Source organism: Jaculus jaculus, chromosome 13 (genome assembly GCF_020740685.1).
Source record: "Jaculus jaculus isolate mJacJac1 chromosome 13, mJacJac1.mat.Y.cur, whole genome shotgun sequence".
NCBI classification, from domain to species: domain Eukaryota; kingdom Metazoa; phylum Chordata; class Mammalia; order Rodentia; family Dipodidae; genus Jaculus; species Jaculus jaculus.
In genome coordinates, this window is record NC_059114.1 from 25282795 (window position 1) to 25305468 (window position 22674).

The 22674-nt window shown below is 41.2% G+C and overlaps 1 protein-coding gene across 1 annotated transcript in view; it reads right to left on the reverse strand.

Moving 5' to 3' along the window:
- Atp2a2 (ATPase sarcoplasmic/endoplasmic reticulum Ca2+ transporting 2) overlaps positions 1-22674 on the reverse strand; it is a 60371-nt gene that overhangs the window by 32131 nt on the left and 5566 nt on the right. The window contains exons 4-5 of the mRNA XM_045133149.1: positions 16515-16619; positions 13198-13336 (exon numbers count right to left, since the gene is read on the reverse strand). Coding sequence (XP_044989084.1) covers positions 13198-13336; positions 16515-16619 — 244 coding nt within the window. The remainder of the gene's footprint in view (positions 1-13197; positions 13337-16514; positions 16620-22674) is intronic.

The window sequence follows — 22674 nt, forward strand, 5'->3', positions numbered from 1 at the left end:
ACTCATGACGATCCTACTATGTCTGCCTCCTGAGTACATCACCATGCTTATTTATATTTTAATATTTTCATTTATTTATTTTGCAAGCAGAGAGATAAAGATAAGAGAGAGACAGAGAGAATTGGCCACTACAAACTACAGATGGATATACCACTTTGTGTATCTGACTTTATGTGGGTACTGAGGAATTGAGCCTGGATTGTTAGGCTCAGCCTATTATTTTTATCTAAGTCTGGGATCTGAACTCCGGTATGCACCCTTACATGGCAAAGGCTTTATCCACTGAACCATCTCCACAGCTTATGTATTTAAATGTTTTTTTTTTTTTAATATCAAAAATTCAACCAACATGCACTTAATCCCAGCAATCAGGAGGATCGTCTTCCTCTGAGTTCAAGGCTACCCTGAGAGATTACATAGTAAATTCCAGGTCAGCCTGAGCTAGAGTGAGACCCTACTTTGAAAAACCAAAAAACAACCAAGTCTGCTCTAGGAGAAAACTGTAAAACTTCAGAAATCATCTCCTAGAAAAAGCAAGTTATAATCTAATAAATAATGTATTTTAAATTGCTAACATTTAACTATGACTCAAACATTTTCACTGTTTCCAACTTAGGTTATAAGTTTTGTACTCAAGCACAATGAATGAAATTCTTCACCTGAAAAGTCTTGCTTGCTTGTCTGAACATATTTCCAGACCTGGGGGGAAGAGTACACACGTAAAAACAGCTGTCTTTATAAAAATCTTTCACGACTGCAAAGATAGCTTAGTGGTTAAGATGCTTGCTCCGAGGCCTAAGGACCCATGTTGGACTCCTAGATCCCACTTATCCCGCTTTTATGCCAGACACAAAGTGATGCACATGCCTGGAGTTTACAGTGATGGGAAGCCCTGGGGTGCCAATTCTCTTGCCCCTCCCCAATTAAAAAAAAAAAAAAAAAAGGCCTGTCTGTTGGACTTCCCTCAAAAAAAAAAAAAAGTCTTTCAATGGCTTATTAGATTTGAGATGAAGTTTAGTGTATAACATGACCAACTGTTTACCTCTCAACCCTCTTTTCCAACTTGATCTTCAAAGAACTTGAGGTCCCCTAGTGCTTTGAGACTTCAATACCTCATTCCTCTCCTTCAACAAATTACCCTGAACTCCTAGATTAAGCTAGCATCCCTTCCAATGGGCCCAAGAGCATCCTTTCTTACCTAAACTAGCACCCATACTATATTTTGGATGTATCACCCCCAGCAGACCAAGGGCTCCAGAAGGCAGAGTGTTAACCAGGACTCTGACTTTAATCCCTAGTAATATACTGAGCACATAGTAGATGCCAAATTACTTGTCAGTGAATGAAATACTTGCATTTGCATCCACTTAACAAATATTTTTTAAAAATATATTTTATGTATTTGAGAAAGAGAAAGAATGGGTGCGCCAGGGCCTCTAGCCACTACAAACGGACTCCAGAGGCATATAAAACCATGTGCATCTGGCTTACGTGGGTCCTGAGGAATTGAACTGGGATCCTTTGGCTTTGCAGGCAAACATCTTAACCGAGAAGCCATCCCTCCAGCCCCTTGCATACATTTTAACATGTAAGTATTATGAGACTTCCAGAAGCCAGGCCTGGTGATGCCAACTACCTACTCAGGAGATTCTAACTTCAAGGTAAGCCTGGGCAATTTAGTAAGACCCTGTCTCAAAATAAGTGAACAGAGGGCTATGGGTATACTTCAGCATTCTAAGACCCTATGTGTAACCTCAAGGAGAAAGAGAAATAAAAACAGTATAGATGATTCTATCCAGGAAGGTTTTTAATTAGAGGCAGCCACACACCATGTTTAGAGGGCACAGTATGTGGCCTACCATTAAGACCTTTTTTAATGTTTTGTTAAATTATAAAAGTAAAACATGCTTCTAAAGATAAAACCCTATTCCTCTCTGCTCATTCAGCATACACATCACAATGTTAACAGCATTTGCCTTCTAGATCTTTATGCACAACACATTAAAGCTTCACTAAGGGGCTGGAGAAGAGCACTTCCTGCCCAATCTCCAGAACCCAGCTGGGCACAGCAACAACCGTCTGTAATGCCAATCCGGTAGGGAAGCAGAGACCTGTGAATGAACAGAACTTGAGGAGTGGGGGACAATAAACACTAAGATCTGGGAAATTCAGCTAAAATAGTAACAACAGGCTGAAGAGCAACAGAAGAATGGGTGGCTGTTGCAGGCAAGCATGCACGGGCACATACATGTGCATATAAAACACACACACACACACACACACACTCTCTCTCTCTCTCTCTCTCTCCCCCCAAGACATAATCTGACTGTTTACATTAGAATTTACAGATCAGGCCCAGCACTCAGGAGGCAGAGGTAGGAGGATCGCCTTGAGTTCAAGGCTACCCTGAGAATACAGAGTGAATTCTAGGTCAGCCTGAGCTACAGTAAGATCCTACCTGGGAAACAAACAAACAAAAAAGCCAGGTATACATGGTGGCACGTGCATCTGGAGTTTGTTTGCAGTGGCTAGAGGCCCTGGTGTGCCCATTCTTTTTCTTTCTTTCTGTTTGTCTCAAATAAATAAGTGAGGCAGAGGTAAGGAAGATCACCATGAGTTCAAGGCCACCCTGAGACTACCTAGTCAATTCCAGGTCAGCCTGAGTTAGAGTGAGACCCTACCCTGAAAAACAACAACAACAACTCAAAAAACCAAGATTGTTAGTCAAAACCAGGTATGGCGGTGCACACCCTTAGTCCCAGCACTTGGGAGGTAGAGGTAGTAGGATTGATGTGAGTTCAAGGCCACCCTGAGACTATGTAGTGAGTTCCAGGTCAGCATGAGCTAGAGTGAGACCCTACTTTGAAAAACAAACAAAACTTAAAAAAATGATCTGAGTTTGATTCCTCAGTGCCCACATAAAGCCAGATGCAGTGTTGCATGCATCTGGAGTTCGTTTGTAGCAGCTGAACATCCTGGTGTGCCCATTCTCTCTCCTGTTTCTCTCTGCTTGCAAATAAATAAAAAAATATTTTTAAAAATAAGCATTGTACTTCCACTTCTCTCTCTGCCATTTCTCTGTAGCTGCCATCTTATAAGCATCCTGGCATAGGCAATACTGAACACTTTTTCAAAAACTTTAGTATATACTATCTTCAACCTATTATAGTTAAGTGAAGTGACAACACTTTTTCATGTTTTTCCAAAAACCTTAATTTTTGTGGCAAAAGGATGATACTTACTGGTACCATAACTACCACTGAGTCATGGGGAGAAAGTGATTTCAGGAAATCAGGAAATGCCAGCCTCATGTAATCAGGTCAGGCTTCAAGATCAACTGGTCCATCATAGTCTGAGGGTGGGAGACTTCCCAGAATTCCTCAGCTCTCAGAGTTCTTACTTAATGTCTTAACTATTTTGACAGCACTCAAGAGCCTCCAACTCAAAACTGCTTCTCCCACCCCCACCAGGCCCAAGGCCCGTTGGGGTCTCATTCTAGCCAAGACTGACCTAGAACTCACTGTGATCCTCCACCTGAATGCTAGGATTAAAGACATAGAACATCATGCCCAGCTTCAAAATTGTTTGTTCTAGCCGGGCATGGTGTCCTTTAATCCCAGCACTCTGAGTTCAAACCTACCCTGAGGTTACATAGTGAATTCCAAGTCAGCCTGGGCTCCAGTAACCCTATCTTGGGGAAAAAAATTTATTCATTTATTGGAGAGAAAGAGGGGCAGAGAGAATGGGTATGACAGAGCCTCCAGGCAATGCAAACTAATTCCAGACACAAGCACCATCTTGCGCATCTGGCTTATGTGGGTACTGGGGAATTGAACCTGGGCCTTAAGCTTCACAGGCAAACACCTTAACCTCTATGCCATCCCTCCAGGCCAGACAATTTTGTTCTTAACATACAAGTTACCATGAAGAATTTGTCTCTAGATTCACAACTGGTAAAATGATTTGTTTCTAGTATTACCTGGACCTGGACCTGCACCTCTGATTACCCACATCCTTCTCACTGTGAACCAAATTCACAGAAGGAAGAAGCCCAAGAACATGATCAATACCTTGGCCACTCTTTTTGCTTCTAGGTTTGATTTGGACAGGTAAAATTAGTCTGTTTTTACAATGTTTCATCAACACCATGTAAACTGCTTTAATCAGATTATTAGTTACACTGTTTCCCCAGTACTCATGCACAGGGGCACATACATCTGGAATTCGTTTGCAGTGGCTGGAGGCCCCTCATGTGCTCATTCTCTCTCTCTCAAATAATAAAAAATAAACAATTTTTTTTTTTAAAGTGCAATTAAGGTCCCAGGGCTGGAGAGATTGCTCAGCAGTTAAAGCGTTTTGCCTGCAAAGTCTAAGGACCTGGGTTTGATTCACCAGTACCCACATAAAGCCAGATGCACAAGACACTAGTTTGCAGTGGCTGAAGGCCCTGGCATGCCCATTCTCTCATATAAATACATAAAAAGTCCCAGTAATTGCTACGTGCATGAAATATGAGAAGTATTGCTATTAAAACAAACAAACAAACCACACCAGTGGGGCATGGTGGTGCATTAGCAAATCCCAGCACTCAGGAGGCAGAGGAAGGACAATCACTGTGAGTGCAGGTCCAGACTGGGAATACAGAATGAGTTCCAGGTCAGCCTGGAGCATTACAGAAAGATCCTACCTGGGGATGGGTGGGTGGGGTGTGTGTGTGTGTGTGTGTGTGTTTGTAGAAACCAAAACCAGCCTTCAGTTTGCACTTTAGTTCTTATTTGTCAGAGAATTAAAATTAAGATGGGGAGGCCAGGGACTTTTGCCATTGCAAACAAACTCCAGATACATGCACCACTTGGCTTTATGTGAATACTTGGAAACTGTACCCCAGTCATCAGACTTTGCAAGTAAGTGCCTTTAACCTCTGAGGCATCTAACTGGCACCAAAGTTTATTTTGTGCAATATATGTAATTTTTTTTGCTTTTTAGAGGTAGGGTCTCACTCTAGCTCAGGCTGACCTGGAATTCACTATGGAGTCTCAGGGTGGCCTCAAAGTCACAGCAATGCTCCTACCTCTGTCTCCCGAGTGCTGGGATTAAAGGCGTGCACCACCATGCCTGGCTTGAACATTTTATATTATTTTATTTGAAAGAGGGGAAGATAGAGAATGGGTGTACCAGGGCCTCTAGCCACTACAAATGAACTCCAGATACATGTGTAAACTTATACTGCTGGGATTAAAGGTATGCACCACCATACCCCGTTGGCTCTTAATTTATTTTTTTGAGGTAGGGTCTCACTGAAGCTTAGGCTGACCTGGAAATCACTATATAGTCTCAGGGTGGCCTCAAACTCTTGGCGATCCTCCTACCTCTGCCTCTTGAGTGCTGGGATTAAAGGCATGCGCTATCATGCCCGGCTCTGGCCACCCTGAGACTCCATAGTGAATTCCAGGTCAGACTGAGGTAGAGACTCTACCTCAAAAAACCAAAAAGAACGTTAAAGCCAAGAGCCAAAGGGTAGGACTACTCACAATACAATCTTCTAGACACAAAATGGCCTTAAAATTCATGACCTAGCAGTGCCTGACACTACCTACACAAGACCTCAAAATAGGAAGAAAAGATGATGACATCAAAATAAAAGACGGGGGAAAGGATTCAATGGATGGTAGACTGGGGAGGAATGGGAGTGGAGGGAGGGCACTATCATGGTTTTGTTGTCTATATTTATAGAAGCTGTCTAAAAATTTTGTTTTGCATTTTGTATGGTAAGGCCTCACTGTAGCACTTGTCTTTACATGGGCACTAGGGAATCAAACCCAGATTAGGCTTTGCAGCTAAGTGTTTTAACTGCTGAGCCTTCACTCCAGACCCACCTTTCACCTTTTTTTGAGGTAGAGTCTCTTGTCATTCTACTCTCCATTTGCCAATTTTAGGGGCTGGAGAGAGAGCTCAGTGGTGAAAGGCTTGCAATAAACATGTCAGACAGGGTTCAATTCCTCAACCATCCATGTAAAGTTGGGAGTTGAAAATGCATCTGGTGTTCTGTTTGAAGTGGCAAGAGGCCCTGGTACACTCACACATATGCATGCCCACACACACTGCACAGGAGAGATGGCTCAGTGGTTAAGGTGCTTACCCACAGAGCCTAAAAACCCAAGTTTGAGTTCCCAGTACCCACATAAAAGCCAGATTCACAAAGTTTTCACAGCAATGTTATTAGGTTAACAATGTCAAAGAAATACACCCCCCTCGTTTTAATTTCTTCTCTTTTTTCTATTCTGCCTCTGTTTACTGAGTGCTAGGATTACTGGTGTGCTACACTATGCCTTACTTTATTTTATACTTATTTGCAAGCAGAAAGAGAATGAGAATGGGCAAGTGTGCCAGGGCCTCCTGACACTGCAAACGAACTCCAGATGCACCACTCTGTGCAACTAGTTTTATGCAGGTACGGGGAAACATACCCCAGGCTATCAGGTTTTGTAAAACCTTTACGTGCTGACCCATCTCCCCTGCCACTGCCTTACTTTGACTTTTTTTTTTTTTAATTTGAGAGAGTGAGAGGGAAAGAGGAGGAGAGAGAGAGAATGGGTGTACCAGGGCCTCCAGCCACTACAAATGAACTCCAAATACATATGCCACCTTGTGCATCTGGCTTACATGAGTCCTGGGGAATTGAACTGAGGTCCTTTGGCTATACAGACAAATGCCTTAACCGCTAACCCATCTCTCTAGCCCTGCCTAACTTTATTTGAGACAGGTTTCACAGTATAGTACGGGCTGGGCTCAAACTTTTAACAATCCTTCCTTCTATCTCAGCCTTCCAAGTACTGGGATTACAAACAAGAGCTTTAAGAAAAAGGTTATTTTTATATGAAGCTCATGTCTAGAATAATAAATAATGAAAACATCAAGTAAACTTTGTCAGGAACTAATGAGAAAGACAGGGAAAAGTTTGTTTTTTAAATAAATACTTATTTGAGAGAGAGAAAAGGCACACCAGGATCTTTAGCTACTGCAAATGAATTCCACACATGTACCACCTTGTGCATGTGGCTTATATGTGTACTGGGGAATCAAAACAGGGTCCTTAGGCTTCACAAGCAAGCACCTTAACTGCTTAAGTCATCTCTTCAGCCCAGAGGGAGCAATTTCTAAAATGGATAGGACTTCTTTACAGGAAAATAAAGCTGTTGAAAATGGTGACCTGAGTGGTGGTGCACACCTTTAATTCCAGCACTTGGGAGGCAGTGATAAGGAGGAGTGCCATGAGTTTGAGGCTACTCTGACACTACAGTCTCAGAACAAAAACCAAACAAACAAAAAAAGCAAGGTGACCTGACAGTCGGGCATGCTGGTGCATGCCTTTACAGCACTAGGGAGGCTGAGGTAGGAGGATTTTTGTGAATTTGAAGACACCTTGGGCTAGGGCAAGGACCCTACCTTGAGAAATCAACAAAGGTGACCTGGGCTTTCAACAAACTAAAATGCAACATAATGCAATGTTTACATATGCCAAATACATTACATATTGTCTGACAAGCTAATCATAGTTAAAGCCAGAGGTAATAAACTACAATGACTCATTTGTCTCAACTGTACAAGGTGACTATTATGTATCTAAAATAGATGATGGCTGAAATACAAACTTATAGGTTTGTCACTGTATTAACATGCCTTTAAGTTTATCCATTATTCAGTAAGACATACAGACTTTCATGACCTATTCTACATAGCAAGCTTACATTAGCTGCACCTAATTTCATGTTTCAGTCACTATTACAGAGAACTTAAGACATAGTGTTTAGTGTCCTGCAGTACAAGATCATTTAATAATGTCTGCATCACCTCTGTCCTGCACCCCTGAGATTGGTCAAAACTGAAAGCATAGCATACATAAGCCCAAGGTCAAAGTACTGCTTAAGCTTTCAGCAGTGCATGTGCAGAAGACTTGAAGAAAGTGGTTGACTGGGCTGAGAGATGGCTTAGTGGTTATGGCACTTGTCTGCAAAGCCTAAGGACCAAAGTTTGATTCCCTAGTACCCACATAAGCCAGATGCATAACGTGGTGCGATCCTGGCATTCCCATTCTATCTGCCCTACTGCCCTTCTCAAAATGAAATAATTTTCCTTTTCAAGGTAAGGTCTCACTCAAGGCCAGGCTGACCTGGAATTTACTATGTAGTCTCAGGGCGGCATCAAAAATCACTGTAATCCTACCTCTGCCTCCAGAGTGCTGGGATTAAAGGCATGTGTGGGCAACCACCCCTAAGCTCACAAATAAAATTTTGAATGTGGTTGACTAACAGAATACAAGCATTCCCCTGAAAGTTTCAGCAATAAGTAGCAAGAAAATAGATTTAAATCTCCCAGAAGCACATAAACTGGAACCTGTAATCTCAGTACTTAAAATCTTAGAAGCAAAACAAGAGTTCAAGGCAAGGGGCTGGAGAGATGGCTTAGCAGTTAATGCACATGGCTGCTTTGCCTAAGGACACAGGCAATTCTCCAGGTCCCACATAGCCAGATGCACATGGTATTAGTTCGTTTACAGTGGCTATAGGCCCTGGAGCGCCCATTCTCTCTCTCGGTCTCTAATAAATAAATAAAAAAAAAATCTTAAAAAGAAAATACAAAAAGAGTTCAAGGCAAGCCTGGACTATATGAGATCCTATTGACCCTATCCTTGAGTTTCTGTCAAAGTGGTTAGAATGCCTTACCAAGATGAGAACAATTGGCAAGAACCAAGACTCAAGAAGAGAAACCAAAGGCACCACTACTGAAGAAAAGCTGGCCTTGATTTATTTACTTTTATGGGTATGCATGCAGTCAAGGTACATATGTGGAGTTCAGAGGACAATTTCCACCTTACTTGAGGCAGGGTTTCTTATTTGCTGCGACATAAGTTTCTGAGATTCTCTGGTCTCTGCCTTTGTCTCACCGCAGGCATACTGTAAATATAGGTATGTGCTATTATGTCTGGCTGTATGTGGTTTCTGGCCATCCCAACTCAAGTCCTCATGCTTCCATGGCAAGTACTTTATCCAGCCATTCCCCCAGCCCTTGTTTATTGCTTCAAAAGCCCTGCAGTAAGGAGTAGAACTTCTGAGTTGTTTACTATTGACCTTTATTGATATAAACCAATGACTCACACTGTGCACCCAGGACAACTTAGTACAACTTAAGTAACTCAAATAGCACAACAATATTTAAAATAGGGCTGAAGAGATGCTTAGTGGCTAAGGCCATTTGCTGCAAAGCCAAAGGACCTCAGTTCAATTCCCCAAGACCCACATAAGCCAGATGCACAAGACAGAACATGTGTCTGGAATTCATTTACACTGGCTAGAGGCCCTGGCACGCTCTTGCCCACGTTCTCTCTCTCAAAGAAATAAAAATTTTTAAAAATGCTTAAAATGTCAGGCATGGTGGCACATACCTTTAATCCCAGCACTCCAGAGGCAGAGGTAGGAAGATCGCTGTGGGTTCAAGGCCACGCTAAGACTACGTAGTGAATTCCAGGTCAGCCTAGACTAGAGTAAGACCCTACCATAAAAAACAAAAACAAACAAAAATGCTTAAAGTATTTTAATCTATTTTTACATGTGTATGTGTAGGAGGTATGAATATACCGAGGCCTCTTGCTGCAGCTTAAAATAGTCTTAATCTAAGAGGTTAACAGTGTATCCCAGATGCTAAGCTTAAAGGTCAAACAGAATCTCATATATACATACTTATGGAAAGAAACTATTTTCCTCTGACATCCTCTTCCTCAGTTATGAAGTAGTACAGTCAGACCAGTCATTAAGTCAGAAATTCTGCTGTTATCTTTGATTTTCCATACATACCTTAGCCACCCCCACTGCAACACCACTATCAAAACCCACTCGTTGGCTGGTACAACTGCCTAGTGTAAGAAACACTCAGCACTGAGGACAACAAGCAAAATACCAAACAATTCTGCATGTAAGCCATGGATTTATTTTTCCAGCTATACATGACCAGAATCACGTACCACAGGATTAGTATTTTGGACTGAGAGTTAATAAAAACTTCCTCTTGCCCTCATTTTTTTTTGTTGTTTGTTTTGTTTTGCTTTTAGGTAGGGTCTCACTCTAGCCCAGGCTCACCTGAAATTCACTAAGTAGTCTCAGGGTGGTCTTGAACTCCTGTCCATCCTTCTACCTCTGCTGGGATTAAAGGCGTGTGCCACCACACCTGGCTAGATTTCTATTTTGGACTATTAAAATTGCCTTTCTCACATTAACCTTCCACCATTCTGACCTATTTCCTGTATGACCACCAGAATTCTCTCCTCACTCCTTGTTTTTTCTCCAGGTCCCATGTAAACCAGATGCATTGGCATTCCCATTCAGGCCATCCTGGACTACAAGTGAGGCCCTACCTTAAAATAAAAACAAAGTATAATGACATAGATATGAAAATGTCATAATGAAAGCTACTACTTTGTAATGCTAGCTTAAGCAAACAGCAACAAGAGGCATCACATTTGCAGTGCACTCCCAAGCAGTCCAGAAACAGATTTATACACAGACTGAAAACGCAGATGCAATGAAAGATTACCATTTGGAAAGTTTGGTTAAGGCTATATTATGGGATAATTTTTATTTTCTTTAAACTTTGAAATAATGTCAAAATAAAGTTATGTTGATGTTAAATGGCCAAAACACTGAGCTGTGCTTTTGCTAACAGTGTCATTATTTCATTCAGTTACAGTTTCTAGTCCTAAGTGATCAACTTATTAATATATATGCAACATTATCCCTTTTTCTGGAAAGAACAAAACTTATTTATTTCAGGGCAAACTGCTTTCATACACAAAAGCAGTACAGCACAGGGTATACTTCTTTGAAAGCTTTTCATTAAAAGGACAATAAAGGTAACAGGTGTCTTTCCTAAGTCAATATAAAAGGATTAGTTAGATTTAAGACATTTTGAATCATCCTATGTGATACTTCTCCATAAATTAAATTACTGAAAATAAAATTAATATTTTTAAATTAAGGGGCTAGAGAGAGATGGCTCAGCAAATGAAGGCCTTGCCAGGCAAGCATAAGGGCTCATGGTCAGCTTCCCTATAGCACATATGAAAATATCAGGTACAGAAGTGCATAACCAGAGCTGGGAGACAGGAGAATTTCTGAAGCTTGTTGGGTAGCCAATCTAGCTCAATCTATTAACTACAGGTTCAGTGAGATTGTCACCAAAACTAAGCCAAGCCAAAACAAAACAAAAATAAAAACCCACCAAGGTAGAGAGCTAATAAGAAAGACACCAACACACCCCTCACTCAATGTGAGATGGAAGTATTTTTAAGTATAGCTTATAATGTTATAAATTACTGGGCTGAAGAGATGGCTTAGCGGTTAAGCACTTGCCTAAGGACCCCGGTCTGAGGCTTGATTCCCCAGGACCCACGTTAGCCAGATGCACAAGGGGGCACACGCATCTGGAGTTCCTTTGCAGGGGCTGGAGGCCCTGGTGCGCCCATTCTCTCTCTTTCTTTCTGTCACTCTCAAATAAATAAATTAAAAATTAAAAAGAACACTTAAAAATTACTGAGCTGGGCATAGTAGTGCACGCCTTTAATTCCAGCACTCTGGAGGCAAAGGTAGGAAGAGTGTAGTGAGTTTGAGGCTACCCTGAGATTACAGAGTGAATTTCAGGTCAGCCTGAGCTAGACTGAGACCTACCTTCAAAAACTAAAACAAACAAAAATCTGCCATTAGGCTGGAGAGATGGCTTAGCAGTTAAGGCATTTGCCTGAGAAGTCTAAGGACCCATGTTCAACTCCCCAGATTGCAAGGTGGCACATGTGTCTGAAGTTCAATTATGATGGCTGGAGGCCAGTATTTACCCACCCCATTTAAAAAAAAAAAAAAAAAAGGCCATGAACCAAAATGGCCCTTAGCTATTAAGCAGGATTCTGCATTTCAATTTACACATATTTATGCAAATGGACACACCAGGGCTCCTCAGTGCTGCAACCAAACACTTGCACCACTTTTTTATGTTGGTGGCTTGGGAACTAACTCTGAGCCAGACTTAGCAAGCATGTGTCCTTAACTGATGAACCAACTTCAGTCCCTTACACAGCATTCTAACTGCTGACCTCATGACAACATTAAGCTGCTACTCTCCACCACTTGTACTCTACAATTTATTTAAACTAGTAATTACAAAAACTCACCCCCCCCCCGAAATAGGGTGCAGGCTGACCTAGAATTAAGTCTCAGGTTGGCCACAAACTCATAGGGATCCTCCTACCTCAGCCTCGCCAAGTGGTGGGATTAAAGGTGTGTACCACCATGCCAAGCATCAAAAGACTCCTTTGAAAAGACACACATACAAAACCTCATTGGAAGATAGTGACGTTCACCTAACAATAACAACTCTTTAGGAGGCTGAGGCAGTAGGATTACTTCACTCCATGAGTTTGAGACCAGACTGGGCAACACAGGGAGACCCAGTCTGAAACAAGCACATAACCCACAAACAAAACACTTCAAGAACATGGAGGGAAGGAGCCACTAGAGAGATGACCCAGTAGATAAAATTTTTGGAGTTAACATCCCCAGCACCCACATAAGTGCAGGGTGGGCATGACAGCCACCTGAAATCACAGTTCTAAATAGGTGGAGGCAGGGATCCCTGGGGTTAGCTGGATAGCTAGAATACCAAAATCAGCAAACGTAAAAGTGGAAAGATATGGGGGGTGGGGTATTACCATGGGATTTTTTTTTATAATCATGGAAAATATTAATAAAAATTAAAAAAATAAAAAAATAAAAAAGTGGAGAGATAGAGGAAGACACTCAACATCAACCTCTGGCCTACACACACGCATGCACAACTGCACATACATTTGCCAAAAAAACAAAAAGGGAGCCAAGCATGGTAATGCACGCCTTTAATCCCAGCATTCAGAAGGCAGAGGTAGGAAGTTCATCATGAGTTTGAGGTCACCCTGAGACTACATAGTGAATTCCAGGTCAGCCTATGCTAAAGGAAGCTAAAGGAAGACCCTACCTTGAAAGAAAAAAGAAAACTCACATATGAAAATAATTGTTTTAACTAAAACTATGAAAAACACACACAAGCTAAACCTAATTATGAACACTGAGAAAAGGACAACATTTAGAAATAATTTGGAAAACAAAAATAAAAACTTACCAGCAATTTCTACAATATCGCCAGGAACTATGTCTTTAGCTTTAATCCGTTGTACGCTCTTTCTGTCCTGTCGATACACTTTGCCCATTTCCGGCTCATACTCCTTAAGGGCTTCTATTGCATTTTCAGCATTTCTTTCCTATTAATAGAAAACAGAAGGAGAATAAGCCTGCCTGTCACTTTAAGAATTTCTAGATTAGGAATTAAAACTTTTGTTTTAGACTCCCCCCTCTTTTGACACAAGCCCAACAGACTGGCTTTTTTTTTTTTTTTTTTTTTGGAGAAAGAATTGACACACCAGGGCCTGCGGCCACTGCAATCAAACACCAGAATTGTGTGACCCTGTGCACATGTGCAACCTTGTACTTGCATCACGGTGTGTCTGGCTTATATGGCACCTGTAGAGTTGAACATGGGTCCTTAGGCTTCACAGGCAAGCACCTTAGCTGCTAAGTCATCTCTCCAGTCCAAAACTTTAGTTTTAAAACCAAAAGGGAAAAGACAACAAATGCATGCTAATGATATCTGCATTAAAACAATTCTCATCTTAAGCCACCAAACATTTTACAAGGGTTATTATTCATCCTATTTCACATGAAAGGAAATAATTTGGCTCTACCTTATGGGGCTAGGCTGTTCAGGTTCTATCCAAGCTTTACTACTAAATAGGTACTATGAATAAATTATATAATGCAGATTTGCTATCCACAAAATAAGTAGACTGATAGTTCCTACCCTCAGTAGCTTTGGGGATTAAGTTCTAAGTTAAATGTTTAGACAATATTTTGGCACACAGCAAATACTGAGCGGTAAATTTTTAAAAAGAGCTCTATAGCCAGGCGTGGTAGCACACACCTTTAATCCCAGCATGCAGAAGGCAGAGGATGGAGGATCACCATGAGTTCAAGGCCACCCTGAGACTACTTAGTAAATTCCAGGTCAGCTTGGACTACAGTGGGACCCTAATTTGGAGGGAAAAAAAAAAAAGAATTCTAGTGGTAAAGACAAAGGTGCAAACAGGGCTGCAGAGATGGCTCAACTGTTTTAAAAGTGTTTGCTTACAAACCCTGACAGCTCATGCTTGAATCCCCAGTATCCAACATAAAGGCAGATGCATAGAGTAGCACATGCATCTGGAGTTCATTTGCAGTGGCTTAAGGCCCTAACGCACCCATCCTCTCTCTCAAATAAAAGCCTTCCTGGCATTGGGATTTAAGCATGAGCCACATTATGTCTGGCTTTAATAAATATTGTAAGAATTGGGACGTCATTAACAGAACACTTGAACAGAATGAATGATGGGTCCATACCCCATCATCACAAAAGAAAAAGAAATTTTTAAAAACTGTCCTTGTTTTATTTATTTATTTTTATTATTTATTTGAGAGTGACAGAGAGAGAGAGAGAGAGAGAGAGAGAGAGAGAGAGAGAGAGAGAGAAAGAGAGAAAACGAGGGAGGGAAGGAGAGAGAGAATGGGTGTGCCAGGGCCTCTAGCCACTGAAAACAAACTCCAGATGCATGCGCCACCTGTGCATCTGGCTTACGTGGATCCTGAGGAATCAAGCCTGAAAACGGGGTCCTAAGGATTCACAGGTAAGTGCTTAACTGCTAAGCCATCTCTCCAGCCCCTTGTTGTATTTTTATTTATTTGAGAAAGAAAAAGAGGCAGGTAGAGTGACAGAATGGGCATGCCAGGGCCTGCAGTCACTGCAAAGGAACTGCAGATGCACATGCCACCTTGTGCATCTGGCTTATGTGGCTCCTGATGAATTGAACCTGGATCCTTTGGCTTTGCAGGCAAATGCCTTAACCACTAAGCCATCTCTCCAGTTCAAGTTGACCTGGAATTCACTATGTAGTCTTAGGGTAGCCTTGAACTCATGCTGATCCTACCACCTCTGCCTCCAGAGTGCTGGGATTAATGGCATGTGCCACCATGCCTAGCTACATGGGAAGTTTTAACAGAGGCATTTTTACCTAGCATATTAGGAAAAAGAGATAATATAGGTTAATGTAGGTTAAGAAACTCTTGCCAGGCGTGACAGTGCACCTTTAATCCCAGCATTTGTGAGGCAAACGTAGGAGGACTGCTTTAAGTGCAAGGCCACCCTGATACTACACAGTGAGTCCAGGTCAGTCTGGGCTAGAGTGAGATCCTATTTCAAAAAAAAAAAAAAAAAAAAAGCACCAACTGGTGCAATAGTGGCATGTCTGTTATGGGGGAAACTAACTGGTCTCTAATTGGACTGGAAGACCCCTCTATGGGAAGGAATACATGCTTGCCACTGAAAACCTAATCAAAAGCCTATGGTGGGGAAGGTCAAACCTTAGGAGTGTAATGCCTTCTCATGTCTTGCCAAATGCATATATTATGCACACCAAACTGCCCGGTAAGCACTTTACTTAACATTCATATCCATATATTAACACTACTCTCACTTTTGTTTAGAGAAGCTTCTTTTTTCAGATGGCAAAGAGACCACTGGGATGACCCAAAAGGCCCCACAGTGTTGAGGAATGTTCAGCACTGAAACATTTCTCTCACACCTTCCAAGGCTCAGAGTCCATTAAATAGGAGGTGGCAGGAAGAGCCAAAGGAAGGGTAGGATTGCTTACAATGTAATTGTACAGACAGAAACTTCACCTTGCAGTGCCTAGAACTACCCTCACGAGACTCTCATGATAGGAGGAAATGATAAAATAAAAGAGACTGATGGACAGGGAGGGAATATGATGGAGTGTGAATTTGTGAAGGGGAAAGTGAGGGAATGGGAGAAAATTATGGTTTACTATAAGTAAACTGTTAATAAAAAAAAGTTTAAAAGAACTTACAAAGGGGTTCAGATGGAGGGGGAGTGTTATCAAAATACATTACATGAGGGGCTGGAGAGATGGCTTAACAATGAAGGTGTTTGCCTGCAAAGCCAGAAGACTTTGGATTGATTCCCCAGGACCCACATAAGCCAGATGCATGCAGTAATGCATGCATCTGCAGTTCGCTTGCAATGGCCACAGGCCCTGGTATGCCCTTTCTCTCTCTCCCTCTCTCAAATAAAAAAAAATTTAAATGACAAAAAATACATTACATGAGGTTGATATTGTATATATGTAATTACAATGATTGTAATGGGAAGGTAATATGGAGAATGGAATTTCAAATGTGAAAGTGTGGGGGTGGGGAGGGAGGGAATTACCATGGGATATATTTTATAATCATGGAAAATGTTAATAAAAATTAAAAAAATACATTACATGAACATATAAAATAATTAACAATAATTTTAAAGTTATTTACCACTGTAGAAATTTTGCTTACCTGCCACACACCCACAATTGCATTGGCTACTAATATAAGTAGAATTACAAAAGGTTCTACAAAGGCCGTAATAGTTTCTTCTCCTTCTTCAAACCAAGCCAAAACCTAAAAGAGAAAAGGTATATGGTAAGAGTTACTACTGTATTTTTACGCCACTTTTGTAATAAATGTTAGCATGAGAAAAATGATGGCAAAACAGCTCCTTTATTACATGCCTAGAAACAAATGCAGAGATAATTGTAAGTGAAATAGTCAGTTTTCTGTCCTCTTCATAACAAGTACTTTCAGGAGTCAAAACTATTTAACTTCTTGGGCTGGAGAGATGGCTTAGCGGTTAAGCACTTGCCTGTGAAGCCTAAGGACCCTGGTTGGGGCTCAATTCCCCAGGACCCACGTTAGTCAGATGCACAAAGGGGTGCAGAAGTCTGGAGTTCATTTGCAGTGGCTGGATGCCCTGGCACACCCATTCTCTCTCTCTAAATGCCTCTTTCTCTCTAACTCTTAAATAAATAAAAACAAAACAAAAAAACTATTTATCTTCTTAATGACAGTAAAAGCCTTTATAGCTAATTTTAAAATTTATTTTTATTTTATGTATTTATTTTAGAGAGACAGAGAGAAAGAGGCAGATAGACAGAATGAGTGCACCAGGGTCTCCAGCCACTGCAAACAAACTGGGGTCCTTAGGCTTCACAGGCAAGCACTTAACCACTAAGCCATCTCTCCAGCCCTATAGCTGATTTTTTAAATTTTTATTTGAGAGAGAGGCATAATGAGAGAATGGGTGTGCTAGGGCCTCTAGCCACTGCACATTAACTCCAGATGCATGCACCACCTTGTGCATATGGTTTATGTAGGTACTGGGGAATCAAACCTAGGTCCTTAGGCTTTTCAGGCAAGTACCTTAATTGCTAACACCCATTTCCCCAGCCCTGTATTTTTTTTTCAATTTTTTATTTACAACTTCCATGATTATAAAAAAAATACCCAGGCCCTTATTTTTTAATACTCTATTATATGTTTTGATTTTTCACAGTAGGGTCTCAGTCTAGCCCAGGCTGACCTAGAATTCAGGGTGGCTTGAACTCAAGAGCTCCTCCTACAGCAGGTTCCTTGGATTAAAAGTGTAAGCTGCCATGCCTGGCTAATACTTTACTTCTACATACTTATTTGAGAAAGAAAAGAAATAGGCAGGTAGAGAAAGAAAGGATGGTACTCCAAGGCCTCCAGCCACTCTAAAACTCCAAACACATGCACCTCCTTGTGCTTATATGGGTCACGGAGAATTGAACCTGAGTCCTTTGGCTTTGTAGGCAAACACCAAAACTGCTAAGTCATCTTTCTAGACCCCTAACTAATTTTTTGATGTAATACTATTTTAGAATTCACATGTTCCTGGTTACCAAGAAGGATAAGCAAGCTGGGTATGGTGGCACATGCCTTTAATCCCAGCACTTGGGAGGCAGAGGCAGGAAGGATCACCAAAAATTTGAGACCACCCTGAGACTACACAATGAATTTCAGGTCAGTCTGGGCCAGAGCAAGACCCTACATCACAAAAACAAATTAATTAATTTAATTAAAAAATTTTTAAAAGAAAGAATATTCTGATGTGATTTATGGCCATAATGAAACCATGACATCAGGACACTACATAGAGTACACTTCTACAAAATAGCAAATGACCAAAAAGATAATTAAGGCAAGGCCCAATATGTTAGTAGAGTGTAAGAAATCAATTAGAGAAGGGAAAACAAAACAGGGAGCACGAGCACACAGGTCTTGACATGCTACGGACAAATAGGGAAGGCAGAAAACCAGAATGAATATGATAAATGCAACAGCAAGCTTTCAACAGGGCATTTCAAGTATTAAGGCCAGGCTTTATGCCAGAATGAAGTTATAAATTTTGATAGATGCAGGATCACAGCTGCTGATCTTAGTCTTTCAAACATTTGCCAAGGAGAACATATCACAAATAAGAAATTTAATTAACTTTTAGTGAAGAAAAAAAAAAAAATCACTCAACTTCATGAGTGACTAAGGCCCTTTCTAAAAGGTCAGCAAAGGCATTAGCAACTCCCAGATAAGCTTCACACCTTGTTAAAGTGGGTATGAATTTCCTTCTTGGCAGCCAAGCCTGAAGACAAACTTAGAGCAACATCCCTTAACAGCTACAGTGACTATGGCAATCAGCCTCAAAACCTGAGTAAAATAACCTACACTTTTCAAGAAATACATGTTCTTCTTTATGACTGGTAATTTATCAGTCATATTTCTAATTGTACAATTTGGTAAACTTTGCTAAGCAACCTTAAGTCTATGTGTAGGAAACAGACATTCATGTATATGAAGGTTCTGTATAGAAACTAATTACTGCTTGATGAGATACTAGTGAGCAGGGCTGGGGAGATGGCTTGGCAGTTAAGGCATTGGCCTGCAAAGCCTGATGTCCTGGGTTCGATTCCCCAGTGCTCACATAAAGCCAGATGCACAAAGTGATGAATGCATCTATGTCTGGAGTACATTTGCAGTGGCTGGAGGCCCTGGCATGCCCATTCTCTATCTGCATCAAATAAATAAAATACTTAAAATAAATACTCGGGGAACCACAGAGCTTAGCTGTTAAGGCACTTGCCTGCAAAGCCAAAGGACCCAGATTCAACTCCCCAGGACCCATATAAGCCAAATGCACAAGGTGGTGCATGCATCTGGAGCATGTTTGCAGCAGCTGAAGGCCCTAGCACACCCATTCTCTCTCTGCCTCTTTCTCTCTCAAATAAATAAAAAATAATATTTTAAAAAATAGACCGTGAGTGGTGGCTCACGTCTTTAATCCCAGCACTCGGGAGAGAGGTAGGAGGACTGCTGTGAGGTCAAGGCCGCCCGCCGCCCTGAGACTGGAAAAGTAGAGCGGAAACCTACTTCAAAAAACCAAATAAATAAATAAATAAATAAATAAATAAATACCTGGGCTGGAGAGAAGACTTAGTGGCTAAGGTGCTTGCCTGCAAAGCTAAAGCTAAAGGACCCAGGTTTGATTCCCCAGTACCCACATAATCAAGATGCACATGCATCTGGAGTTTGTTTTCAGTGGCTAGAGGCCTTGGCATGCCCATTCTCTCCACCCCCCCCCCCATGTTCTTACTCACAGCGATCCTCCTACCTCTGCCTCCTGGGGGCTGGGATTAAAGGTATGCACCACCATGCCCAGCTCTTCTAATAAATATGAAAAGTAAAATACTCTGAAAAGGTGCCAATCTCTAAACCATAACCCAAAAATTAAAACCTATACTTCAACATGAAGACCAATCATATTTAAGAACCAATCCATGAGTTGGGTATGGTGACACATGCCTTTAATCCCAGCACTGGGGAGGCTAAGGTAGGATTGCTATGAGTCCAAGGCCATTCTGAGAACAGAGTGAATTCCAGGTCAACCTGAGCTACAGGCAAGACCCTACCTTGGAAAAAAAAAAAAAAAAAGAATAAAGCCATGTTTGGGTGTTTTCAGTCCTTCATGGCTGATGAGAAAGCCTGTTATTCAGGTGGGAGAATGATGCTGACAAAAGCTCTATAAAACAGGCAGGTAAAGAAGAAAGGACAACTGACATCATCACTGAAACACAGCATGTCTGGCTGGACTGTGGTTAGCTTAAGTTCATAATCTTAGTTTAAAAGTTATACAAGTATTCATATAGAAAGGAGAAATGTGTCTAAAAACTTGAGAATTTATTGAATATAAATGATTATCTATTCATTTAGCTGTATTCTTAGGGGCCTAGAAGAGTCTCTGGTATATAGTTGATGCTCGGTATGCATTACCTGTTTAAATACATGAACTAATAAATGAAGTAAAATTTCCCAGGACATCTAAGGCACAAAGCCCTAAATGGCAGTTTATGACCTTCAACATGAGAAGTACAAAAAGTAACCACTTCATAAATAATTGCAAAGGAAAAATAGAAATGCTTATAGCTTTGTAATTTTAGGCATAAACAGTGTTTCTTCTTTTCTCCAACTTTGTTCTATTATACTCTTTGTGGTATCAAGCAAGTTCAATGTTTCAAATTTGTCAACCCTATTCAAGGTATTCACTTGCAGGCTGAGGCACATGTGTGCAAAGCCTGAAGGTCCAGGGTTTGAAAAGCAAGATGCACAAAGTGGTGCATGCATTTACAGTTCGTTTACAGTCATGGGCAGGAGGCCTTGGGACACCCAGACACTCTTGTCTTCTTTCTGCCTCAAATAAATAAAAAATAAAAAATGTAAAATAAAAATAAATAAAAGCAACACCTGCTAACTTAAGATTTTAAAAATATAAATACTGTAGAATGGGGGATCTTTCTATTATTATTATTCATACCATTAATCTCTGGGACTGGGCTGTGGCTCAGTGGTACATTTGCCTAGGAGTTTGATCCCAATGTGAGGAAAAGGCAATGGCACTGCTTATTTCCTTTTTAAAAAAACAATAGCCAAAGCTGGGCGTGGTGGTGTATGCCTTTAATCATAGCACCAGAGGGGCAGAGGTAGGAGGATTGCTGTGAGTCAAGAGCACCCTGAGAATAGAGTGAATACCAGGTCAGTCTGGGATATAGTGAAACCCTACCTCTAAAAACCAAAATCGCACATAGCTGGTTGTGGTGGCATATGTCTTTAATGTCAGGAGGCTGAGGTAGGATTGCTGAGTCTGAGGACAGCCTGGAGCTACACAATGTAAGACCCTACCTCAGGGGTAAAAAAGCAAAGCAAACATACCTGTTTTAGAACTACTACAATTCAAAGTCCTCAGGATTAATAAAGATAATACCAGAGCCAGGTATGGCAGTGTACACCTATACCCAGCACTCAATAGGTTAGCTCAAGGACAAACAAGAAGTGACCATATGGAAGGTACAGAACAGTGGTAGGTACTTGCCTAGCACACACAAGACTCTAGATTTCATCTCTATCACAGGGCAAGGGAGAAAAAAGTACCATGCCTCTTCTCCAAACCTTCCTTCAAACCATAAGGCTTTAAACTAAAATCAGTAAACTGCCTGTTATTTCATTAAAAAACAAATTTTTTTGTTTATTTTTATTTGAGAGGGACAGGCAGTGAGACAAAGAGGCAGAGAGAGAATGGGTGTGCCAGAGACTCCAGCCACTGCAAATGAACTCCATATGCATACACCAACCTTGTGCCTCTGGCTTTCGTGGGTCCTGGGGAATCGAGCCTCAAACTGAAGTCTTTGGCTTCATAGGCAAATGCTTAACCGCTAAACCATCTCTCCAGCCCCTTGTTATTTCATGTTTAAGATAATTACAACACAAAAAAAATTCTTGGCTGGGCATGGTGGCACACACCTTTAATCCCAGCAATCAGGAGGCATAGGTGGGAGGATCACCATGGGTTTGAGGGCACTCTGGGACTACATAGTGAATTCCAGGTCAGCCTGGGCTGGCTGGAGTAAGACCCTACGTCGAAAAGCCAAAAAAAAAAAAAAAAAATCATTTTGAAACAAAGTAAACAGATTTCATATAATGTGAAAATGCTATGGCAACAAACTCATGCGATCATTTGAGACACTGAATCACACATATATATTAAAGTGGAGCTGAAAAGTTGAGGTTCCATAGTTTACAAAGTCTTCTAGGCATTTCTAAGAAACCTGTGTTAATTTTCATCACCTGGAACAGTTTATGATCTGGACCAGGCATGTCCAAATTGTGACCCACAGGCCACATGCATCCCATGATGGCTATGACATTTGTACGTGATACATTTCAATGTATACGTCTCAGTAAGACAGATGGCCATGAGCATAAAACCAATATGGCACAAATGCTACTCACCTTCTTCAGATCTTTAATGTCACCCTCTTAGAGAAATTATGTGACCACCTATTTAACTCTTCTCTTCCCACAGATACTCCCTTTTCCAGAACTCCCTTGCTTTACTTTTCTCTACAGTACCAAGGCAATGGACTTTATCCATTTTGCTCTATTATGTTTGTAGGCAAGGAGCTGGGCGTAGTGGTGCATACTTTTAATCCCATCACTCAGGAGACAAAGGTAGGAGGATTGCTGTGAGTTCAATGCCACCCTGAGACTACATAGTCAATTCCAGGTCAGCCTGGACCACAGTAAGACCCTACCTCAACCCCCCCCCCCGAAA